The sequence below is a fragment of the Pogona vitticeps genome, chromosome 1 (assembly GCF_051106095.1).
Source record: "Pogona vitticeps strain Pit_001003342236 chromosome 1, PviZW2.1, whole genome shotgun sequence".
Taxonomy (NCBI): domain Eukaryota; kingdom Metazoa; phylum Chordata; class Lepidosauria; order Squamata; family Agamidae; genus Pogona; species Pogona vitticeps.
The window spans coordinates 202807160-202826446 of NC_135783.1; the positions used below are offsets into that span (position 1 = coordinate 202807160).

Sequence of the window (19287 nt, forward strand, 5' to 3'; positions counted from 1 at the left end):
GTTAATTGCTGTTTGGTTTTAAAACCTGCTTGCCTCTTCGCCTTCTCAGAATCATTGTAGCAAAAAATCGTAAAGAGGCTCCAGTTTTGATCCATGAACTAAATGTACATGAACAATGTCATTTGACTATTTCCTCTGGTTACATGGAAGTGGTCTTAACATTTTAAAAAAGAGCCTGAGTTTATTATGAGAAAATAAGGAAAATAAATACAGGATAGTGAAACGCTCTTTGTGGTGGTCCAGGGTACAGGATGCAAAATATTTCAGCTGGAGGCGGAATAAAAATGAGTACAGAATACATTTTATTAGTTGTAACAACATTGCCCATTCACATACAATCCCTATGGAAGAGTTTTGCTGCTAGTGTATAGCAGCTGAAGACTCTTTGGGCTTGAGGAGTGGGATAAATCATGTGACCTTTGCCATGCATGGTCTTTATGACACATGAACATCAAATGGGGGCCCTCAGAGATGTGATCTGTTCGGGGAGAGAGACGTTAATTGCTATACAAGGCAAGAAAACAGTTTGCCTAATCAGGATAAATACTGCACAGAGCTTTTAAAATATTACTTATTGACAGTGTTATTTGTTCTTAAAATTGCTTTTTAAAACTAATTGATAGAATGTCTACTCTTCTCCAGCATAGCCTTTTAACCCACATGGTTTAAGAGCAGCCCTGCCTGCCTCCTCTTCCCTTTATGTGGGTCTCCAAAAATTTTTAGAGGGGAATTTTGAGCAATAATCAGGGAGTAAGTATAGATGGGGTCAGAAGCCACTGGTGCCATAAGAGAGCAGAGATAAAGAACAAATGAAAGGTTACTGTCAAAATAAAACATAGTCTTTTGGAGGGTTGAGATGGTAAATGTCTGAACGTTGCTTATATGAAATATAAAAGCTATTCTCTCTTTTATGATGTTTTGTGTGCAAATATGACTTTGGTGTTGTTCTTTCGTTTTCCTTGCCACCTCACTTCAGTATTTAGTAATCTTGTGCAGCCTTAGGTTTGACACTTGTGAGTGCAGCTCTAATTGTGTGGAGTACCACATTACACAAGGTGGAGTACAACAAAAATTATAAGTAGATGAGTTAAAATTATAATAAATCTTTCAGTCAGGGAGGCCACAGGGGAAGAGAATACTGATAGAGGCAAAGGAGTAATGGTGGAGGCATGAATAAACCTGTATTCTCTTATTTACATGTGGGTATGGCTGCAGTGGGAGTTCAGGTCCAAAATAAGGGTATTATATTTGGAGAATGTGGGAATACATTATTTTGGATGATGAAATAATATTGGACTGTGTGACACAGTATTCTCCGTTGAGGGAATATACATTTGCACCCAAAAGAAACCCCCTTGCATTTTTAGTGCCACCTTTTAGGCTTAAGAGCTTGAAGGAGAAACATAACAAAATAATGACCAAGGTCCTGTTTGTTATCCCCAAAGGGATAATGCAATTGGCATAAATCTTGGTGGCGAAGCACAAGTAGGTGCTCAAAAACAAATGGCTACATTAACTTCTTAAGTTGTAGCAAATCACTGCCAAGCCTGTTCTATTAATCAAACATCAACAATATAACAACTACATTAATAACTCAAATACCACTGTTTTACATTACATTTTTGTCCTGTTGGGAAGTGGGGGGGAATCAAGTATATTGAGAATGTTTGTGCCTGAAAAATGATTCTGTTGAGCTGAACTCCTGTTGGGCATCCATAACAGAGAACTGTCAGAGAACGCCTGAACATGGTGGTATGTATCTGAGCCTACTTCAGCATTTACGGAGTCATGGAAGACATTCTCTTTCCACCTTCTTCCCATTTTGGCCACTGGTATATGGAAAAGGGGCGTCCATGGCCACTTTCCCTCTGCCATTGGAGGGACAAGAGTCAGCTGCCATATTTCAACACCCCCAAATACTCCCAGAGCAATGGCAGTTCTGGTCAGTATCAAAGCCGCAGGTGCTTGACTTTCTGGGCAGTTGCTTCTTTGTGATCTCACGATGCTTGCTATGATTTGTTTATCTGTTTGTTTCCTTGTTTGCTAATTTATATCTGTGAGAAAGAGGACAAGGGGACAAGTCTCCCGGTTGGCTTGCCGTCCCTTCTTCCCATAGAGACAGAGTTCACCATGAGACCTCTAGTTCACCAATAGAGGTTGGAGTGGAGCTAACAGGCTTGGATTCTCCCTCCAGACTTGACAGAATTCTGGGGAAAGACGTTCTCATTAGAATACAAGTTATGGACAGTTCCCGATAATGGTTTAGAATAGACCTCAAATGTTGAACCTGAAGTTGAACCAATGGAAGTTGTTGTAGAAAAGGAGCCAGTTGTGTTAAATAAAGACCTTATGTTTAAAACAGAACCACTTTCAGTCACAAGTTTAAAGTTGGGATTTGCCCCAACCAGAGGAAGGGAACCCAGTCATAATATCCCACCTGTCTTCCAACAAGTTCGGCAGCATATATGGTACTCCTACTCCCCACTGTATCCTCACAACAAGCCTGGGAGGTAGGTCATGCTGAGAGACAAGCCCAAGGTCATGCTGTGAGTGTTGTGACCAAGTGGAGATTTGAACCCAAATTTTCTGAGTCCCAGTACAATATTGTAACCTTGATCCTACTTTGGCTTCCAGAAGTGCTGGGCAGTACACACTGGGTACTAAAGTGTAGTGTTACCCTTCCTCTCCCCCCTCTCAAAAAGCAAGAGACACAGTGGTCCTACTTGTTCTTCTCTTTACCACAGTCAGTTCTGTGGATTGTGCGTATTTCTGCAAGGAGGTCCACCTCTCTCTGGCCAGAACAGGCAGGGTAGGGATGGGAATATCTCTTAATTCCACTTTGTCCTGAGTGCAATTTACAAAATCTCGCATTTTCTACCCTGAATGTGTAGTTGAAGAATATTTGTGAATTTGAGGGTGTGTGGGGGGGGGGAGAAATGAAATTCTCCCTCCTTAATACTGGACAAATTCAACAGGTACAGTTGTTCCCAGTATAAAGAGGACAGTGCTACATTGCCATGGAAGTGCTAAAGATGTAAAATTGCTTGGGGAAAAATTGCTTAGCCTCTTAATTTCTGTGGAAGCAGTAAGAGGTACTTAATTTTTCACTCACGACTTCTCCATTTTAGCTTTATTTTTGTAAAATAAATCATGAAACAGTGTAATATGCACTGTGTTGTTGTTCATCTGAGGTTGTATTTACCTGATTTTCAGATCTGCTAAGGACCAGTCGATTTTTATTATGTCCTGATACGTAAAACCGTAAAATTAAAAAAAAAACATATTGCCAGGTCTTTTCAAGAACCAGATTTAACTGTCTTTGCTGGATTTTATTTACTTGTTTCCTTTACAGACAAACAGACATAGTCACACATACAAATATCCCCTTACAGAACACATCCCCATTTCTACTTCTGATATGTAATACGTGATTATTTATTTTTTTAGGTTGATCTCCTTTCAAGAGTTTTTGGCGTTTGAATCAGTTTTGTGTACACCGGATGCCATGTTCATTGTTGCTTTTCAGTTGTTTGACAAGAGTGGCAGTGGCGAAGTGACCTTTGGTAAAAACACTGCTCTACATTTTGCTAAAGATTTTTCTTGTTACATGGTGGGGAAGGATGGGGGAAGATGGCTCTCATTTATGTCTAAGAAATATATCTCACAGTAAATATTGCAGAACAGTGCATTCCTTCATAGATCCTTTGCCTGTTGTTTCCTTTTTCTTCAAAGATTTGGCTGTTCCCCTTGCCTCCAACAACTATTGCCAAATTGCAAAGCATGATTCCTTGACTCATTGCACAGTCACTGTCTATTCATTCCTTAAATGACTACTTCAAATGTTATTTGTTCAAGGCAGCCCAGCTGAAATACTCTGCGAGACAGATATAATTGAGCAGAATGTTAACGTGAAGGCAGTTTTGAGGTGAAACGTGTATTGTTCAGAGGCTTGAAGTTGTCCCTTTCTGTTTTAGTCTGTGGCTAATTGGGAATTAGATCCAAACTGGATTGTTTCCTGCTCTATTTTTGGGAGGCATTGTTTCAGATCCTGTGTCTTGTGGCAGCAGCAACTGCTCCTAGCAAGTGCGGTGATTCTTTTGAGAGTGAGTTTAGAATCGTTAGAGGGAGAACAGGGTTTTTGGACTCCGGTTATCTTAATCAATAATGTATTCTTTGCATCTCCATCAAGTGAATGAAGCACTTGCAAGCCAATTAGAAAAGGTAAAAGAGAGCTTGTGCTGCATATCTTCATGGTATGGATTGAGTCCTTTAAAGGGTTGATATGCAGACACTTTGCTGGTTTAATCTGCAGTGTGAGCCTTATCTCAATCAATTTACAAATATTTGTCAAAAGAGTGTAGTGAATGGCTATATCATTAAAACTTAAAAACTGAAAATTTCGAAAGAGGCACAGAGTGTGCCTACACTGAAAGCATCTTCAATTTACCAGCAACATTTCTTTGTTTACAAAGCATGCTTAGCCATGGCTGACAGCCAAAACCCAGACATGGTGTCATCCAGAGACATCACTGGGTCATCCGAAAGGGGAAATGAGGCCAGCGAGTCTAAGCACTGGGAAGTCCCAAGTGACTGAGTGGGACACGATGGCATCCAAAAGGATCAGTTGATGCAATGAGACACAGAAGGCATCCTTCCAGCATTGAGGGACCCTGGATCAATGAAGGTTGGTTAGTCTCCTAGCAGACAATATAGAGACCTGAGTGGATACAGAAGGAGCTTCCTCGAAGAATTGAAAAGCATTTGCAGGTACACTCGGGCATCCCTTGGGCACCAACATGCAGCCGGCCAGTCCATTACTTCCAGAAAAGTTGCATGGTAAACTTCCTGGTTTGGGCAACACTCTGATACAAAGAAAGAAAGTGGAACTTCCTTGTATGAGAAGATTTGTGGGGAAACCTAACCACTGTACATGTTCTGGCCTCATGGAGGACTGAAGGTAGGGCCAACTGAGCATCACCCAACATGTTTGGCCAGTATGACATGCTTGGATCACCTTCCTTTGGATCACCTGTTCAACCATGAACTCTCTCCAACCTTATCATGAAACCACCTAGAAGGCCGGCCCACTCTCTGCCTCTTGGCAAAAGTGTTGCCTAATTGACTAGACAAGAGATGGAACTGTGCTGGGAACATTTTCACACAAAAATCAGTTGATGTTCGATCACCTGTTTTTCATGTCTGATGAAGTGTTTCTGAAAATGTACTCTTTCTTCTCAGGCTCACAGAATGTTTTGTTCAAAAATTGACAATAACCATGATTATTCAGTTAAATGTTAGAAGTTGAAAAAAATAATTCACATTATTGAAATCTTAATCAAAATGTTACTGAGTATGTATTCTGCAATGAGCATATATCAATCCATTCTCCCTCTCTTGAAAAAGGGAAACGGCCAATGTGTCTTTTTCCAAATTTAGTTTTTCTCAAATGACCAAATTCTTTATTGAGCAATGCACTACTATAGCATTTCCAAAAGTTGTTCTTCATGGTCTCTGTGAAATCATGCACATGAGTCTGTTCTGCAGCTATGCAAACATCCTCGGAATCTTCTAGAGCCTAGAAAAAGGGTATTAAGACATGCCCTCTCCACCTTGCATGCTCCTTACCCTGAAGGCATTCCTCAGTTTTTTTCCTACTGCCACTGAGGGACCACCTCGAGAGCTTTTTTAGAGTCTATTCCTACCGTATTGTCACCTCTGTACCGTTTGGATACATTTTTCTTCTTATCTCTCTCACGCGCGTTCTTCTCCTTTGATTTTTATTTAAAAATGTATTAGTTGATTTACTTGTGAATTCTGCATTTCATACATCTAAAGAAGTGGACATGATCCACAGAAGCTCATATTAAAATATAATAGTCAGTTTTTAAGGTGCCACAATGTTTTGTCTTGTCTTGTTCTGTTTTGTTTCTTTGGATTGTGCCAAAGAAACAAAATATATATCACCTCAGGCCCATTTAAAAGGTGTATGAGTTGCATACATATATATGGGATTTCCCTATATAGAAAGAGGAAAATCCCATATATATGTATGCAACTCATACACCTTATATATATATATATAGTACATACATGGCCCATTCAAAAGGGTGTATGAGTTGTACCCAGGTTGGTGCAGCTAAATTGTCCAAAAATGAAGGAAACCACCGCTTCAGTCTGTTATGGCTTACTTTGCAAACTCATGAGGGGTTTTGTGGGAGAAAAACCACAGCCTTGCAGCCTCTCTGCCCAACCAGCCTCAGTCGAGTTGGATGCACACACTGCTGCCCTCCGTACTGGACAAGGAAGCCCAGCCTAGGCCTCCTTGGGCCATCCTGGATGTCTGATTGAAATACAACACAAAGCACATAAGAATGGAATGATCAAGGAACATAAGAAAAATTAGGGGGAGGGGGAGCCCCCATCAATATTTAACACTTAATGCACAATTAAATGTTTAATTTAATTAAACAAAGAAAACTAATCAAGGCCAGCTGCCTGACCGAAATGTAAAATGAATATGGGCTAGCACAGTTAAGGGTTAAACAGTGCTAGCCCATATTCGTTTTATATTCCGATCAGGCAGCTGGCCTTGATTAGTCTTCCTTGTCCAGTGCGGTGGCTAGTGGTGTGTCAGTACAAAACAATGCAGTTTCATTTTGCACAGGGGCTGTGTCGTGTGGTGGTGCTCCAGAAAAGCAGGATTTTGCAACATGAAAAGTTGGCTGGAACAACAGCGATTTTAAGGAGTAAAGGACCTTTTCCTTTTAGGGAAGTGAATTGTGAATCAGATTTCCCCCTGAATAAGATGTACCCAAGGCAATTTTCAGGATATCATGGTAAAATAATCGGTTATGTATGTGATCTTCAGTTGTGCCAAGTTTGCTAGCCTAAGTGTCAGGCTATCACTGTGACTTAATGAAGTCTGGGATTTGTATGTTTTCCCCACCTCTACTCCAGAAAAAGGTTATTTTGTAAAGCAGTCTGTAGTAGTCAGTTTGAGCTACGTACTGTTTGTGTAAGGGAGCCAAGCCAAATGCAAAAGATTCTGGAAAATGAATAACAGGAGCACTAGAAGCATTCACCAGAAAATGATAAAAATAGTTATATCCTTTGTTCAGTTGAATGCTTTTGTCTTGAGCTTTTGTCCCAATGTATGACTGTAATTGTGGTGTATCTCAAGTTCCACTTTTTTCCCCATTTCTTTCTTACTTAGGAAAATACTAGTCACATCAAGTTCTGATGCATTGTTTATAACCATAGTGTGTTACAACAGAAATCATAACATTACAAAGTACAAAGAAAATGTTCTAATACAAATGGACTCCGCTGGATCTAAAGGTGGAAAGAAGTAATAGGATCCATGGGCTGAATGACACTAACAGACAATCATGCCAAATGTTATAAGCTACAGCAACTAATTTTGCAGCTGAATGTGTAAATCTATTGGGTGCTGTTATCTGTTTTTAATCTTCAAAAGAATCTTAAAGTAGTGAGTTTATTTTACAGTTAACATTATCAAAAAAACCCTCAAGACACAGTCCAGTCTTAATTTTTTTTGTTATCAGTTGTGTTATGCTGACTCAGACAGTAGTGTGTTAAATATGCGTTCTAGAGTCATGTGATCTTTTTCCTTGAGTTGCCCTTCCTGACTTGTCTTCCAAGCAGTCTTTAGAAATGATGCTTTGGAACTTGAGAAGTGGTCCCTGGGGGTATCTACCATCTTTTAAAACTGACTTGAGAAGCATCTGTCTCTTAAGCCAAAGGGGAACCTAAAAATTGCAGCCTCTCTTTTACTGTTTCTGTCCTCAACAGGCAAAATTAATTTTTACAGTTTCATAAACAGGGTTGAAAAAGCTTAGGATGATTACCAAGGCACAAGAGGGGTGTGTGTATGGGGCGGAGAGAATAAACGAATAAATGTGTTCATTAAATACAGCATCCTAGTCCCACTGTTACCACTGGGCTTCACATGTGGTCATTTTCTCAACGGGAGAGTCTCTTTCATCTCTGAAAGTAGTCAATGTGGTTTCAAACCTCAGAAAACCTTCTAAATTGTTTGGAGAGTTTTCATATACAGAGGAGATTCCTTGTTCAGAAAGTTTTCTGCCATGTCTAGAAGACAATAGAAATATAGAGGATGAGGGCCAGGTTAGCATGCCCTCTTTTCTCATGTTTATTTATTTATTTATTTATTTATTTATTTGATTTATATCCCGCCCACCTGGTATATTTATACCACTCTGTGCGGCTTTAATTCACTAATTTTAAAAGAATTTATTGGAGTGAGGGGAGGTGTTGGAACCTTATTTTATTTAAATTTTAGTTCTCACAGGAAGCACATAGTGAGAAAAAGCATTTTGTCATTCCTGCAAATAGGAAGTGCTCCATGTTGGAAGCTGCATGGGTGGGTGGGTTGACCTGGAAGTGGATGTCCGTATCAGTAAGAAGTGTAGAACATCCTTATACAGTATTTGAATCATTGAAAAGAAAATATATAAATCTAAAAGAAAGCATTGAATTGGTTGGTAGCCCAAAAAGATTTCACTACACTCTTTCGATGGCAAATGTTATATGGCAAATTGCAGTGTGGCTTTATCTTACCAGTGGAATTTGTTGAGTGGATTTTACGTGACTAAACTCCGTCAGAATCTCAGGTTGTTTTGCATCCTTTCTCTCTGACCCTTCAACAGAAGAGAGCGAGAACATCTTATTCAGACTGTACTGCATTTATGTGAATGAAAAAATCTTATTAACCCCTAGCTCCATCACCAGTGATGTGCTTTGGTGTGCAGCGTTAGGAAAATCAATGAGATGATACCTTGGGTCACATGCAATCTGATCCATTTAGGGAGGGAAAGAGGGCCATGTGTCCGACCGACACTAAGGTTTCTTGCTGGCAGGTAAATACCTGAGTAGGCCTAATGGTGCACACTTCGCAATATTTTAAACAATATGATAATTTGATGCTTTCTGTAACTTATCAGGTTCCTGGATTTGGCAATGAACTGAAATAGTTAACATTTTCTATAATGATAATGACACAATTTGGTTGCCATTACTTATACCTGCCTTTAATAGTTGCATTCACACAAGTGTGAATGTGATAATCAAGTCTCAATCACAGGATGCGTAGTCTGGGAAATATTACAGTATACAGCAATACAGGTATTCATTGCTTTTCAATCAGGTCTTAATTTGACATACTGTAGAATCAAGGAGCACAGCATTGATTTTATATCCGCATGCAAAGTGCTAAGTATTTCTAATGAACAAAATAAATTGCTTCTTAATTAAAAGTGAATAAGACAAAATCATAGATGTTGAAGCTCTACATAGTGTTAGAAGAAAAAGTAGTTTTCAAATCTGCTCTATACAAAGTATTTTGGCTCTGGAGAAATAAACAGCCAACTTAAAATTTTAAAAGTATTTTTTATTTTGAATGACTCTTGAAGTATCATTTTGTTTTCTATTAGGAGAATTTTAAACAGAGCTGAGTGATATTTTGGTTAAAAAACTTTTCCCCTCTTTTCTTTCAAAGAAAATGTGAAGGAAATATTTGGACAGACTATTATTCACCATCACATCCCTTTTAACTGGGACTGCGAATTCATTCGATTGCACTTTGGACATAATAGAAAGAAACACCTGACATACTCAGAATTCACTCAGTTTTTACAGGTCAGTTATTTCTATTTTATTGTGCCATAATTAGTGTGCATTCAGCAGATATTCTGCAAAATAATGATGCAGCATGACCATCTTGTTCTATACTTGCAATGTCCATTATTTTAAACCTTTATGTAAAGAGAAAGCTTTTCTCTTCATCACTGTGTTTCTGCACGGATCCATACGGATCCGTTTTTGCAAAGAAGTGTGGGCAAATACTGCCAAGTCAAGATGTGCCATACTGATAGACTCATACCCAAAAAGGCTGAGTGCTGTAATAAAATCCAAAGGTGCTTTGACAAAGTATTAGTTTAAGGGTGTGCATACAGATGCAACCATATTATTTCAGTTTTTATTTTTACTTCCCTCCACCTAAAATATTTCAGTTTGTTGTTCAACTGAGTTGTATAGTTCATAGGTCTCATTAAAGGTGGAAAAAGTTTTGAAATGATTTATCTTTGTCTCATTATTTTACATTACAGACACTTGAAATTTTAACAGGGATGTGTAAACTTTTTATATCCACTGTAATTGTCCTCTTTGGGAGCAGATCAGTGGGTGTGTAGTGGATTGAAACCCTGCTGGAAATGCTTTTGCCCTCCTGCATTGGCTTCTGTGGCTTCTTTAAGTCCTGTTCACAGCCAGTTTTCGCTACTGTAAGGGCCAAAAGCTGGTGTGGAAATAAAACAAAACAAAACCCGAGTACCTTTCTGTGTCAGCGCAGTTTCTGAATCGATAGATATTGATCAGCAGCAGCCTTGTGCGTCACTCACAGAGATGGGTGTACAGTATGTGGAAAAACACCACATACAGAACTGAACAGACAATGGTTTTTCTCCAAGCTCATTGCTGGAGTAGCTTTTCAGGGGTGCAAGGCAAAATGCCGAGCACACTGGTTACTTCTTTTTATTTCTGTGCATATCTGGGGAGGAAACAAGTGGAATCGCTGACAATTGTGTTGGTCATTTGTGGCTCATGATTCACAATGAGGCTCTCAGGATGTCATTTCTTGCAATACCATTTCAGGAGCTGCAATCTGAACATGCAAGGCAAGCATTTGCTCTGAAAGACAAAAACAAAACAGGGACGATCACTGGTTTGGATTTTGGTGACATTATGTCCACTATTCGTTCGCACATGCTCACTCCTTTTGTGGAAGAAAATTTAGTCTCGGTAAGTATCAACAAATATCAGGTTCAGGCTGCTTATGAGTGCCACAAACGCAAGAGAGATTTTGTCCTCAGATTGTCAAATACAGTGGTGCCTCGACTTGCGACCGTCCCTACTTAACGACCAATTCAACTTGCAAACAGCTCAGGTCACAAAATGTTCCTTCTACTTGCAACCGGAGCTTCCACTTACGAACAGAAAAAGGCAGGAAATTCAAATTGCTAACTGTAGGTGGCGAAAGAGGCTACTTCTTTGTAGCTCTTTCGCCCTGGCAGTTAGAGAGTGTGTGATTCAAGGAGTGTGCCTGCTAAGATATGACGCTGCTTTATGCTTTTTAAAAATTCTTCTTGGTATTTTTGCAGCGTAGTTTTCAGCTGGGGGGGGGGTTTATCTTTCTGTTCTGTGATGGGTCTTGGGGGAGATTTGTTTTTTCGTTTCCCCCCATTTCCGATGGGGGGGTTGGTTGCTTTTTGGAGTGTTTTTCCCATTTCTGATGGGTCTTGGGGAATTTGTTTTTTGTTTCCCCCCCCCCCAATTTCTGATGAGTCTTGGGGGATTTGGTTGCTTTTTTTGGGTTTTTTCTCCATTTTCGATATGGCTTGCATGCTTCTGTTGCTTTTTGCTTTGTTCTCTTTGCATTTCTGATCTGCTCCCTTTGATTTCTGTGCATTTCCGACCTGGTCCCTTTGTTCTTCGTGCATTTCCAATCTGCTCTGTTTGTTTTCTGTGCTTTTGCAATGGGTCCTGCATGCGTCCCTTTCTTTTTCCTTTGCTTTCTGTGCATTTCCAACCTTGTCCCTTTGTTCTCTGTGCATCTCCAACCTGCTCCGTTTGTTTTCTGTGTTTTTGCAATGGGTCCTGTATGCTTCCTTTGCTTTTCTCTCCCCCCACCTTTCGGCCAGAAGGGATTAATCACGTTTCCAATGAGTCTTGCAGTGGTTTTTGGGGTGTGTGTGTGAGTTTTTTTCTTTGGCTGGAACGGATTCACTGCATTTCAGTGCATTCCTATGGGAAATGGTACTTTGACTTACGACCATTTCGAGTTACGACCATCATTCCAGAACGGATTATGGGCATAAATCAAGGCACCACTGTATTGAGAATGGGGGGCCATTGGTTGCTGAGACAAGAGTAGGGTTTTACTAGTGCAGCTACAGTTAAAATATCAATAATGATAAACATGTTGGTAGAAGTAATCACAATATTAGGCAGAGACCAAGAAGAAATTCAGAATGTCTGTTGCAGTTTGAAATAATCACCCATAAATCTGAATGCTAACACATGAGGCAGGTGTGGAAAAGTAAGGCCTATTTCTTGTTTTACTCATAGGCTCAGTTTAGCAGAATACAGTGGTGTCCCGCATGACTACGATAATCCGTTCCAGGAAAATTGCTGTTACGTGACATCTTCGTCATGCGAAAAAGAATTCCCCATTGGAATGCATTGAAACCCATTTAATGTATTCCAATGGGGAAATTACCTCGTCGTCCAGCGAAGATCGCCCATAGGGGAAGCCATTTTCTGAGCGCCGATCAGCTGTTAAAATGGCTGCCCTGCGAAGCATGGGTCCGGAAAACACAGGGCAGCCGGAAAAATCGTCGTTTTGCGAACAAACGGTTCGCGAAGCAAGGACCTAATTGATGTCCAGCGAAAAAACCCATAGGAAACATCGTTTTGCGATCGCTATAGTTATTGCAAAAAAGTCAACGTCATGCGATTTCATTGTTCTGCAGGGTCGTCGTAATGTTGGGCACCACTGTATATGAGAAAGCTCTGAGAAAAATGAGGAATCCCAAACTTATTCTTGTTTTGTAAATATAGCTTAGTTTTTGTGTTTGTGTGTGTTTTGTTTTTACTACTTCTATTAGGTTGCGGGTGGATCTATTTCACACCAAGTCAGCTTTTCTTATTTCAATGCATTCAATGCCTTGCTGAACAACATGGAGCTTGTTCGAAAGATATACAGCCTCATAGCAGGTGCTAGAAAAGATATTGAAGTTACAAAAGGTAAAGCATTGTTTGTTTTTTACTTTTGATATTACTGCACCTCGGTGGCAGAAGTTGGACAGAAGTCCCCACATTGGTACCAGAATTTTCTGTATCTTATGTTCCATCAGCCGCTCTGTCAAGGAACCCGTGTGCTACTGTGAGAGTAGCAAGAAGCCCCCTTTCTCCAGAATGGCACTTACATGTTGTTTGTGAGCATTCTGTTGCTATATTTATTACTTATGGCAAATTTTAGTTGCATTAACAGATCAATAGTATTTTGGGGAGTGAACACAAACAAGCAAAAATAATTCCATTAGCGGTTGAAAATTATAATAATAACTCTAATATAAACTTTACTGCTACAATAAGTGTAAAACACAAAAATGATACAATCATGTTATTTCAAATAAATGTTATTGTAAGCAAATTTTTAGCAAGTATTACGAAAGCCGTGCACCCTATCTAACCTGCTTCTGTGTTACACAGTGACTGTTGACTCAGAGTAGATCCATCCAATGTCCATCAGGTAAACATTGTACCATGCTTTTCTGCTGCTAGAACCCCTGCCCCTTTTAACTTCTAACATCATTCAAACAAATACTGATTATATTGTAATATTAAGCAAAAACATGCAGAAGTCAAGACCTAAAAGTTAGAAGAACACTGAAATCATTGATAGCAACAAATCGAATATTAAAACAAACCAAAATGGCTGAAGAAATTTTTTAAAAGGCTTAGTGATTCATCTCTACAAGAGAGGAAGTAAACAAGCACTCCTAGGAATCCATTATCTTAGGGTATAGAGTGAAACCTCTGATAGTGGTTGTAAAGGGTAGGGACACCTTTCCACACTTGGGAATCTTAAAGATGAAAAGGCAGTTTAATACCAAAGCAGAGACAAGAAGTGATGACCTCTACGTAAGTGTACAACATAAACTTTAGCATGTTTAATATTTTTCTGCGAGGCAGAGTGTCGTGTCATCCCTAAATACTTTTTATGGGAGTGCTGTTATAGTTTTTAGGTCTCATTTTCTCCGTATTTGTATATAATTAGACTTCGCACGAAATTCTCAAATTCTCTGATTCTATCTCTGGCCCTAATATGGTAAATAGGAAAGCCAATTAGATTTGCATACACCTGGGAGGCAGGAAAGTTTTAAGGGTCGGATCATACTTCTGCACTAATAAAGAGCAGGCTGGGTAGGTGGGGCTCGTCAGCCATGGAAGGCAGCCCATCTAGGAGAAGGTAAACTCTGATTTCAAACCTCCACTGCCTTGTGGCTATATCCACTGATGGAAAAGGCTTCAGGAGTTAACCTAGAGGCAAAATCCGGAGCTGGAGTCCCGAAGGCGGTTCGTGTCGTTCTGCCAACTCCTGCGACGTTGCTGGAACCAGATGTATTGGCTCTTGCCTTTCCATTGGACCATTTCAGCAACGTGGAGAGGGGGGATCTGCTGCTTGGGTAACAACCTATCCCCCATATTTCTTTACCCAGGCTTCATGCTCTGGAGAGGACACTTCTCGATTCAGAGCATTTTACCATTGTCTCTTGAGACTGAAGGATGCCTATGGATTTGAAATGCACTGGACCTTAGAAAATAATATTTTATGCCTCTTGAGATTTATTCCCTTTTTTGTTCTTGCAGGCATTGTCAACCAATTTTCTCCCATTTGAAGGAAATGAGGTGTTGTAAGACCCTGCATGCTAACAATTGGCTTTTAAAATTATGCTATCAGTGTGATGATGAAAAATCACAATGGGCTTCTTTGTTTTCCCAAGAAGTCCTTATGAAAGCAAGGATGGATGAGACTTTTATTAAACCACTGGAGAATCACAAACACAAGCTAGCTTTCTGTTCCTTATAGGTCTTCATCAGGGTGGGCACTGCAGAGCTGTGAATGGTGCAGAAGAAACTGAAAATCTTCCCAAATTGTGGTGAGATACGTTTGCCAGGTTCCTTTGTTAAAAGGCAGTTTCAAAAATGTGGGCTGTAGATTAAAGTCAGAGGCATAGGCTTCAGATTCCACCACGGGAATGTCCTCCCAATCTTGTTAGTCAAAGAGTCGCCTATCATTCAGCACCCCTCGTTTGCCCTGTCTTGAAACACAAAGTTCTTTTTGGGCTGAGACAACATTAAACATTCATGTTTGATTGCAGACAGTGATCTGGTTGGCTATTTAGACTATCTTCTGCTATCCAACAGAAAAGCAAGAAAAAGTTGTGTGGTGCTTATACACAATCCAATGTGAAACCTACGTCTCTGACTTGATGCTACAAGTCCCCATTTTTGAAACTTAGATTTAACAAAGGAAGGTGGCAAGCACATCCAGTCATGCTTTTGGGAATACCTATGTTTTTTCTGCACCATCCACAGATCTACAGTGTGTAGCCTAATGAAGAGCTGCAAGAAGCTGAAAGCTGACTTGTGTTTGAGGGTTTTTTAAAAGTGGTTAAACAAAGGTATCACCCACCCTTGCATGAAGATCATACCACTTTTCTTCTTCCTTTTTGTGTGACTAAAGAAGTCCTTCTGGTTTCTTATGTTAGTATACTGTATAAGGCTTTAGTCAAGGTTCAATTCTTAATCAGTGCTAAGGATTGGTCCTGGAATTAGTGGTGTAGCATTAGAAAAAATGTCTTTGACCCTGCGCAGAAGGCCTTTGTTTCACTATTGAAGAGCCACTATCCACCTATAATTACAAGATGGATGTCCACTGCTGATAAATGTGATTGAGCCTCAGAAATCTTCATTTTAGAGCCATAGTGGAGAGCACAATTCCCTTCAAATGTTTTGGATTACAACACCCATAATCCCTTGCCATTCTTTCTGTTGGCTGCCACTCTGGGAGTTGAAGTCCCAAACATCAGGAGAACTGAAGGCCTCCCCCCCCCCCATTTTAGGTGTTTCTCTTCTGAATAAATCGGTCATCCACACTAGGTTGGATTCTTGCTGGTGTTTATTTCCCTTTGGTCCTCTGATTGTATTCTCTTGACCTTGTGCCATTTGATCCAGTGCAGCCAACTTTGGATAGACTTGGGACATTCCTGGCTTCCTGCTGCAGCCCTTTGTTGTGCTGAAAATCCTGCTCCAGAAAGCTTCCCAGCCCTCCGGAGCAGTTGTTGAGGGGGCATAGGCTGTGGAAGAGAAGGGGTTGCCAGTTCTGGGGAAAGCAGTGTCATCCAGCAGTAGGCAATCACTGGATTTGGGCTTGTGTATTTAAATGATAAATGCATTTTTAAAAATTCTCTTCTTTCAAACCCATTTCTTCAAAACAGAGGAATTCTCTCAGTCTGCAATCAAATTTGGACAAGTTACACCTTTGGAAATTGATATTCTTTATCAGCTGTCTGACTTGTATAATGCTACAGGGTAATCCCAAATGTCCTTTCCAAACTTTTTGTGGTGCTATTTTCTGATAACCTGCCTTTCAATTTTATTTTTCAAAACTGTCAACTGTGGGATGGAACTATATCAAAGGCTTATTGTCACAGCAGGTGATGCTCAGTGTTCCTGCAGTGTAGCATGGGACACCGGGGGCTTATGTGGCCGTATCTGTATGTACTCCTATGCCTTTCCCACATGTGAAGGGAAAGAGCTTGCATTTGTCGAAGAAGGGATGTTGCAGCCCCCATGTACTTGGTCATGTGGTTATTGCATTTCAGCACCAGTTGTAAGAATAAGCTCTGAGATGAGTCAGTGCTGAAATAAAGAGTTCTGCTTTGGCCACTGTCCATTGTACTGGGAAGCAAGGTTTATATCCTCTTATGTTACAGCCGCGGTTACAGTAGGGTCTGTGTATCTGCAGGAAATTGGTCCCCCCCCCCCGGGCAGATGCTGAAAAACATGGAGCACTATTTTAATAGCAAATACTATACATAGCAAGGTCTCTGCCCCTCTCTAGTGGCCACTTCTGGTATCTTCATTATTAAAATATATATTTTGGAGATTTAAAAAATATTTTTAATATTTTCAGGCTGTGGATAAGTGAATCAGTGCATACTGATCCCATGGATAAGGGGGTCCTAACGTACAGGACTGCCAAAATGTTCCTCACTAGGAGCCTTATTTTGTCCATGGTGAGCCCCCGCCTCCTCCATCAAATCCACAAAATATCTAATAAATAAAACAGTATATTTTTAATAATAGTTTTGGTGCTAGCACATCATAGAGAAGTTTAGATAAGAGTCCTTATTTCGCCTGAGATACTTTTCCCCCAGAGGGCCAGGAAGGGGGGTGTCTAGTGTGGATTTGCTTGCTCTTCTGCCTAACGGTGACTTTCCTGCTCTCTCTGCAGACGCTTAACATTAGCAGACATTGACAGAATAGCCCCCTTGGCTGAAGGGGCATTGCCCTACAACTTGGCAGAACTGCAGAGGCAGGTAGGTACCTCGAAGAAACAGTAAAACCAGCTAACCCCAGCAAATGTCTTGGACGGAAGTAAGCAGAGTGGGGCCCTGGGCTGCATGTAGTCCTCCAAGGCAGACCCCCCTCTTTTCAGCCACTAAAAGGTTAGTTGCCATTCCTGGACTCTTCCATGGGTGGCCATCCATCTTCAGAAGAAGTTCCAGGGGTCCTTGTGGCATATATAACATCAAGGAAGCCTGTTTTTCCATACAGACTTCCAGACATGTCTTCTGCTTTCCCATCTCCTTCTCCTTCGCCCCATTTTTGGTGAACCATCAGGCCTTCTCAGGGTGTGGGGGACAGAAACCATATGTGTGGGGTTGTGCAAAGTGGAACTGCCTCTGGTCTATACATGTTCTCCCTACCCTTTCCAGCAACTGTTGTAACGACTCCTTCACCAGTTGTGTAACTGATAAGGTCCAGTTTGGGGTGTGGTTGCTGCTTACAGGGCACCATGTACAACCCTCTGGGGATGCAGATGTCTCTATGGATGGAAACCAAGGGTTTCCAGAAAGTTTGTTATCCTTTAGGAGTTGTCTGTCTGACAGGAGAGAGGGTGGTTCTTGCAGACACCTGTATGTGTAATTATTATTTTTTGCAATAAAAAACCAATCTGAAATTAATCCTTTTAAAAGTATGAATCTGAACACTTTAAGCATATAACCAAGTTACCAGATATTGACTTGTTCTGGAAAAAAACCACATGGTCTCATCCAATTACTTTACTGGTGTGTGTGCATAGATTCCACTGTTTGCAAATGACTATATTATCTGGATTGCTTTGTGTTAAAGCTAATTTTCAAAATTAACTTATCTGTAATACTTCAGCATCTTGCTTCTGTTGCTCCAATGATGCCACTCTGTCTTTGTTTACACTTTTACAATCAGGACATTGAAGATTTGTTAGGCTAATGATCTTTCATGGAGATTGACCTGGATAATGTGGATAAGATTATTTTACTGAATTTTGTTTACATTATTTGTTTTCACGTCTTGTTTCCATAGCAATGAGATTTTTAAAAAAGCAGTGAGTTTTACTGCTCTTCTACCAGTGATTCATTTATTTTGGGATGGATGAATCGGTTCACTGGAATTGATTCCGCCTATGTGGATGCCGTATCGACTGTTTATTTTAATTCTTGCTATCTGATACAGCACTATAGCAGGATTCAGAGCATGTTACCATAGTCTCTTGAGACTGAAGGATGCCTATGGAGCAGGGATTTTTTTTTTCAAAAAGAAAAGCACCGCATTTGCTGAAAAAGCAGATGCCTGCCCAATTTCGTGTGATGAACAATGTGTCAGACGTGTATCTCCCTTAGATGAAAACTGGTGGTTCCCCACCTGAGCAGAAAAACTGTTAAGACAGCAGGTTCCCTGGCATCATAAGGGATTAGAGTTATGGTGTCCCAATAGTAAGAGTGTGAAAACTGAATCTTAAAAAATACTGAAAGATGTATAACCTAACCTTGTGGTGAGAAGGTTGGCCTGTGATCTGTCCCCAAATGCTTTTTCCTAAGTAGTCTTTGAAGGTCCAGAAACAGTGTGCTGACTTACTCTGCTGCTGGCCAAGAGGGGAGTTATGCCTGCCTATATGAATGTTTAAATTTATTTTTAGAAAGAAAACTCTGAAATATGTAAGCAATAACACAATCTATTATTTAAATGGTCCATACAAGTTAAAATGAATTATAGTAAAGGACAGTTGAACAGTGCTAGGATAGCATGCTGGCAAAGAGACTTAGCTGTGAACTAGGACGTTCCCACCTCTTTTGTGCTTTACTACGAGCATGTAACCTTACTCAGCCTTCCAAAGCCAGCCTGGGCCTGGGCCAGCTTCCGAGATTGGCCTTGATGTACATCTGTTGGGTCCCATGCTCTCGTTCTCCCAATCCGTGATGATGATGTTGGTTGTTCATCCGTGGTCTTGGAGGAAACCAGAATAGAAGCGCAGAGATAAACCAGTAGCCCGTAATGCTCTCTACCTTAGAGCAATTCTGATGTTTGGGTCCAGAGAAAGAGCCTCAATCTGTGATGAGGAACGAGGGTGGTCTC

The 19287-nt window shown here is 40.4% G+C and overlaps 1 protein-coding gene across 1 annotated transcript in view; it reads left to right on the plus strand.

The window, feature by feature from the left end:
• The window catches only part of SLC25A12 (solute carrier family 25 member 12), a 70810-nt gene that overhangs the window by 18715 nt on the left and 32808 nt on the right, over positions 1-19287 (plus strand). Inside the window, exons 4-9 of the mRNA XM_020806674.3 lie at positions 3448-3563; positions 9539-9678; positions 10693-10839; positions 12705-12843; positions 16104-16197; positions 17123-17207. Of these exons, the coding sequence (XP_020662333.1) occupies positions 3448-3563; positions 9539-9678; positions 10693-10839; positions 12705-12843; positions 16104-16197; positions 17123-17207 (721 nt within the window). The remainder of the gene's footprint in view (positions 1-3447; positions 3564-9538; positions 9679-10692; positions 10840-12704; positions 12844-16103; positions 16198-17122; positions 17208-19287) is intronic.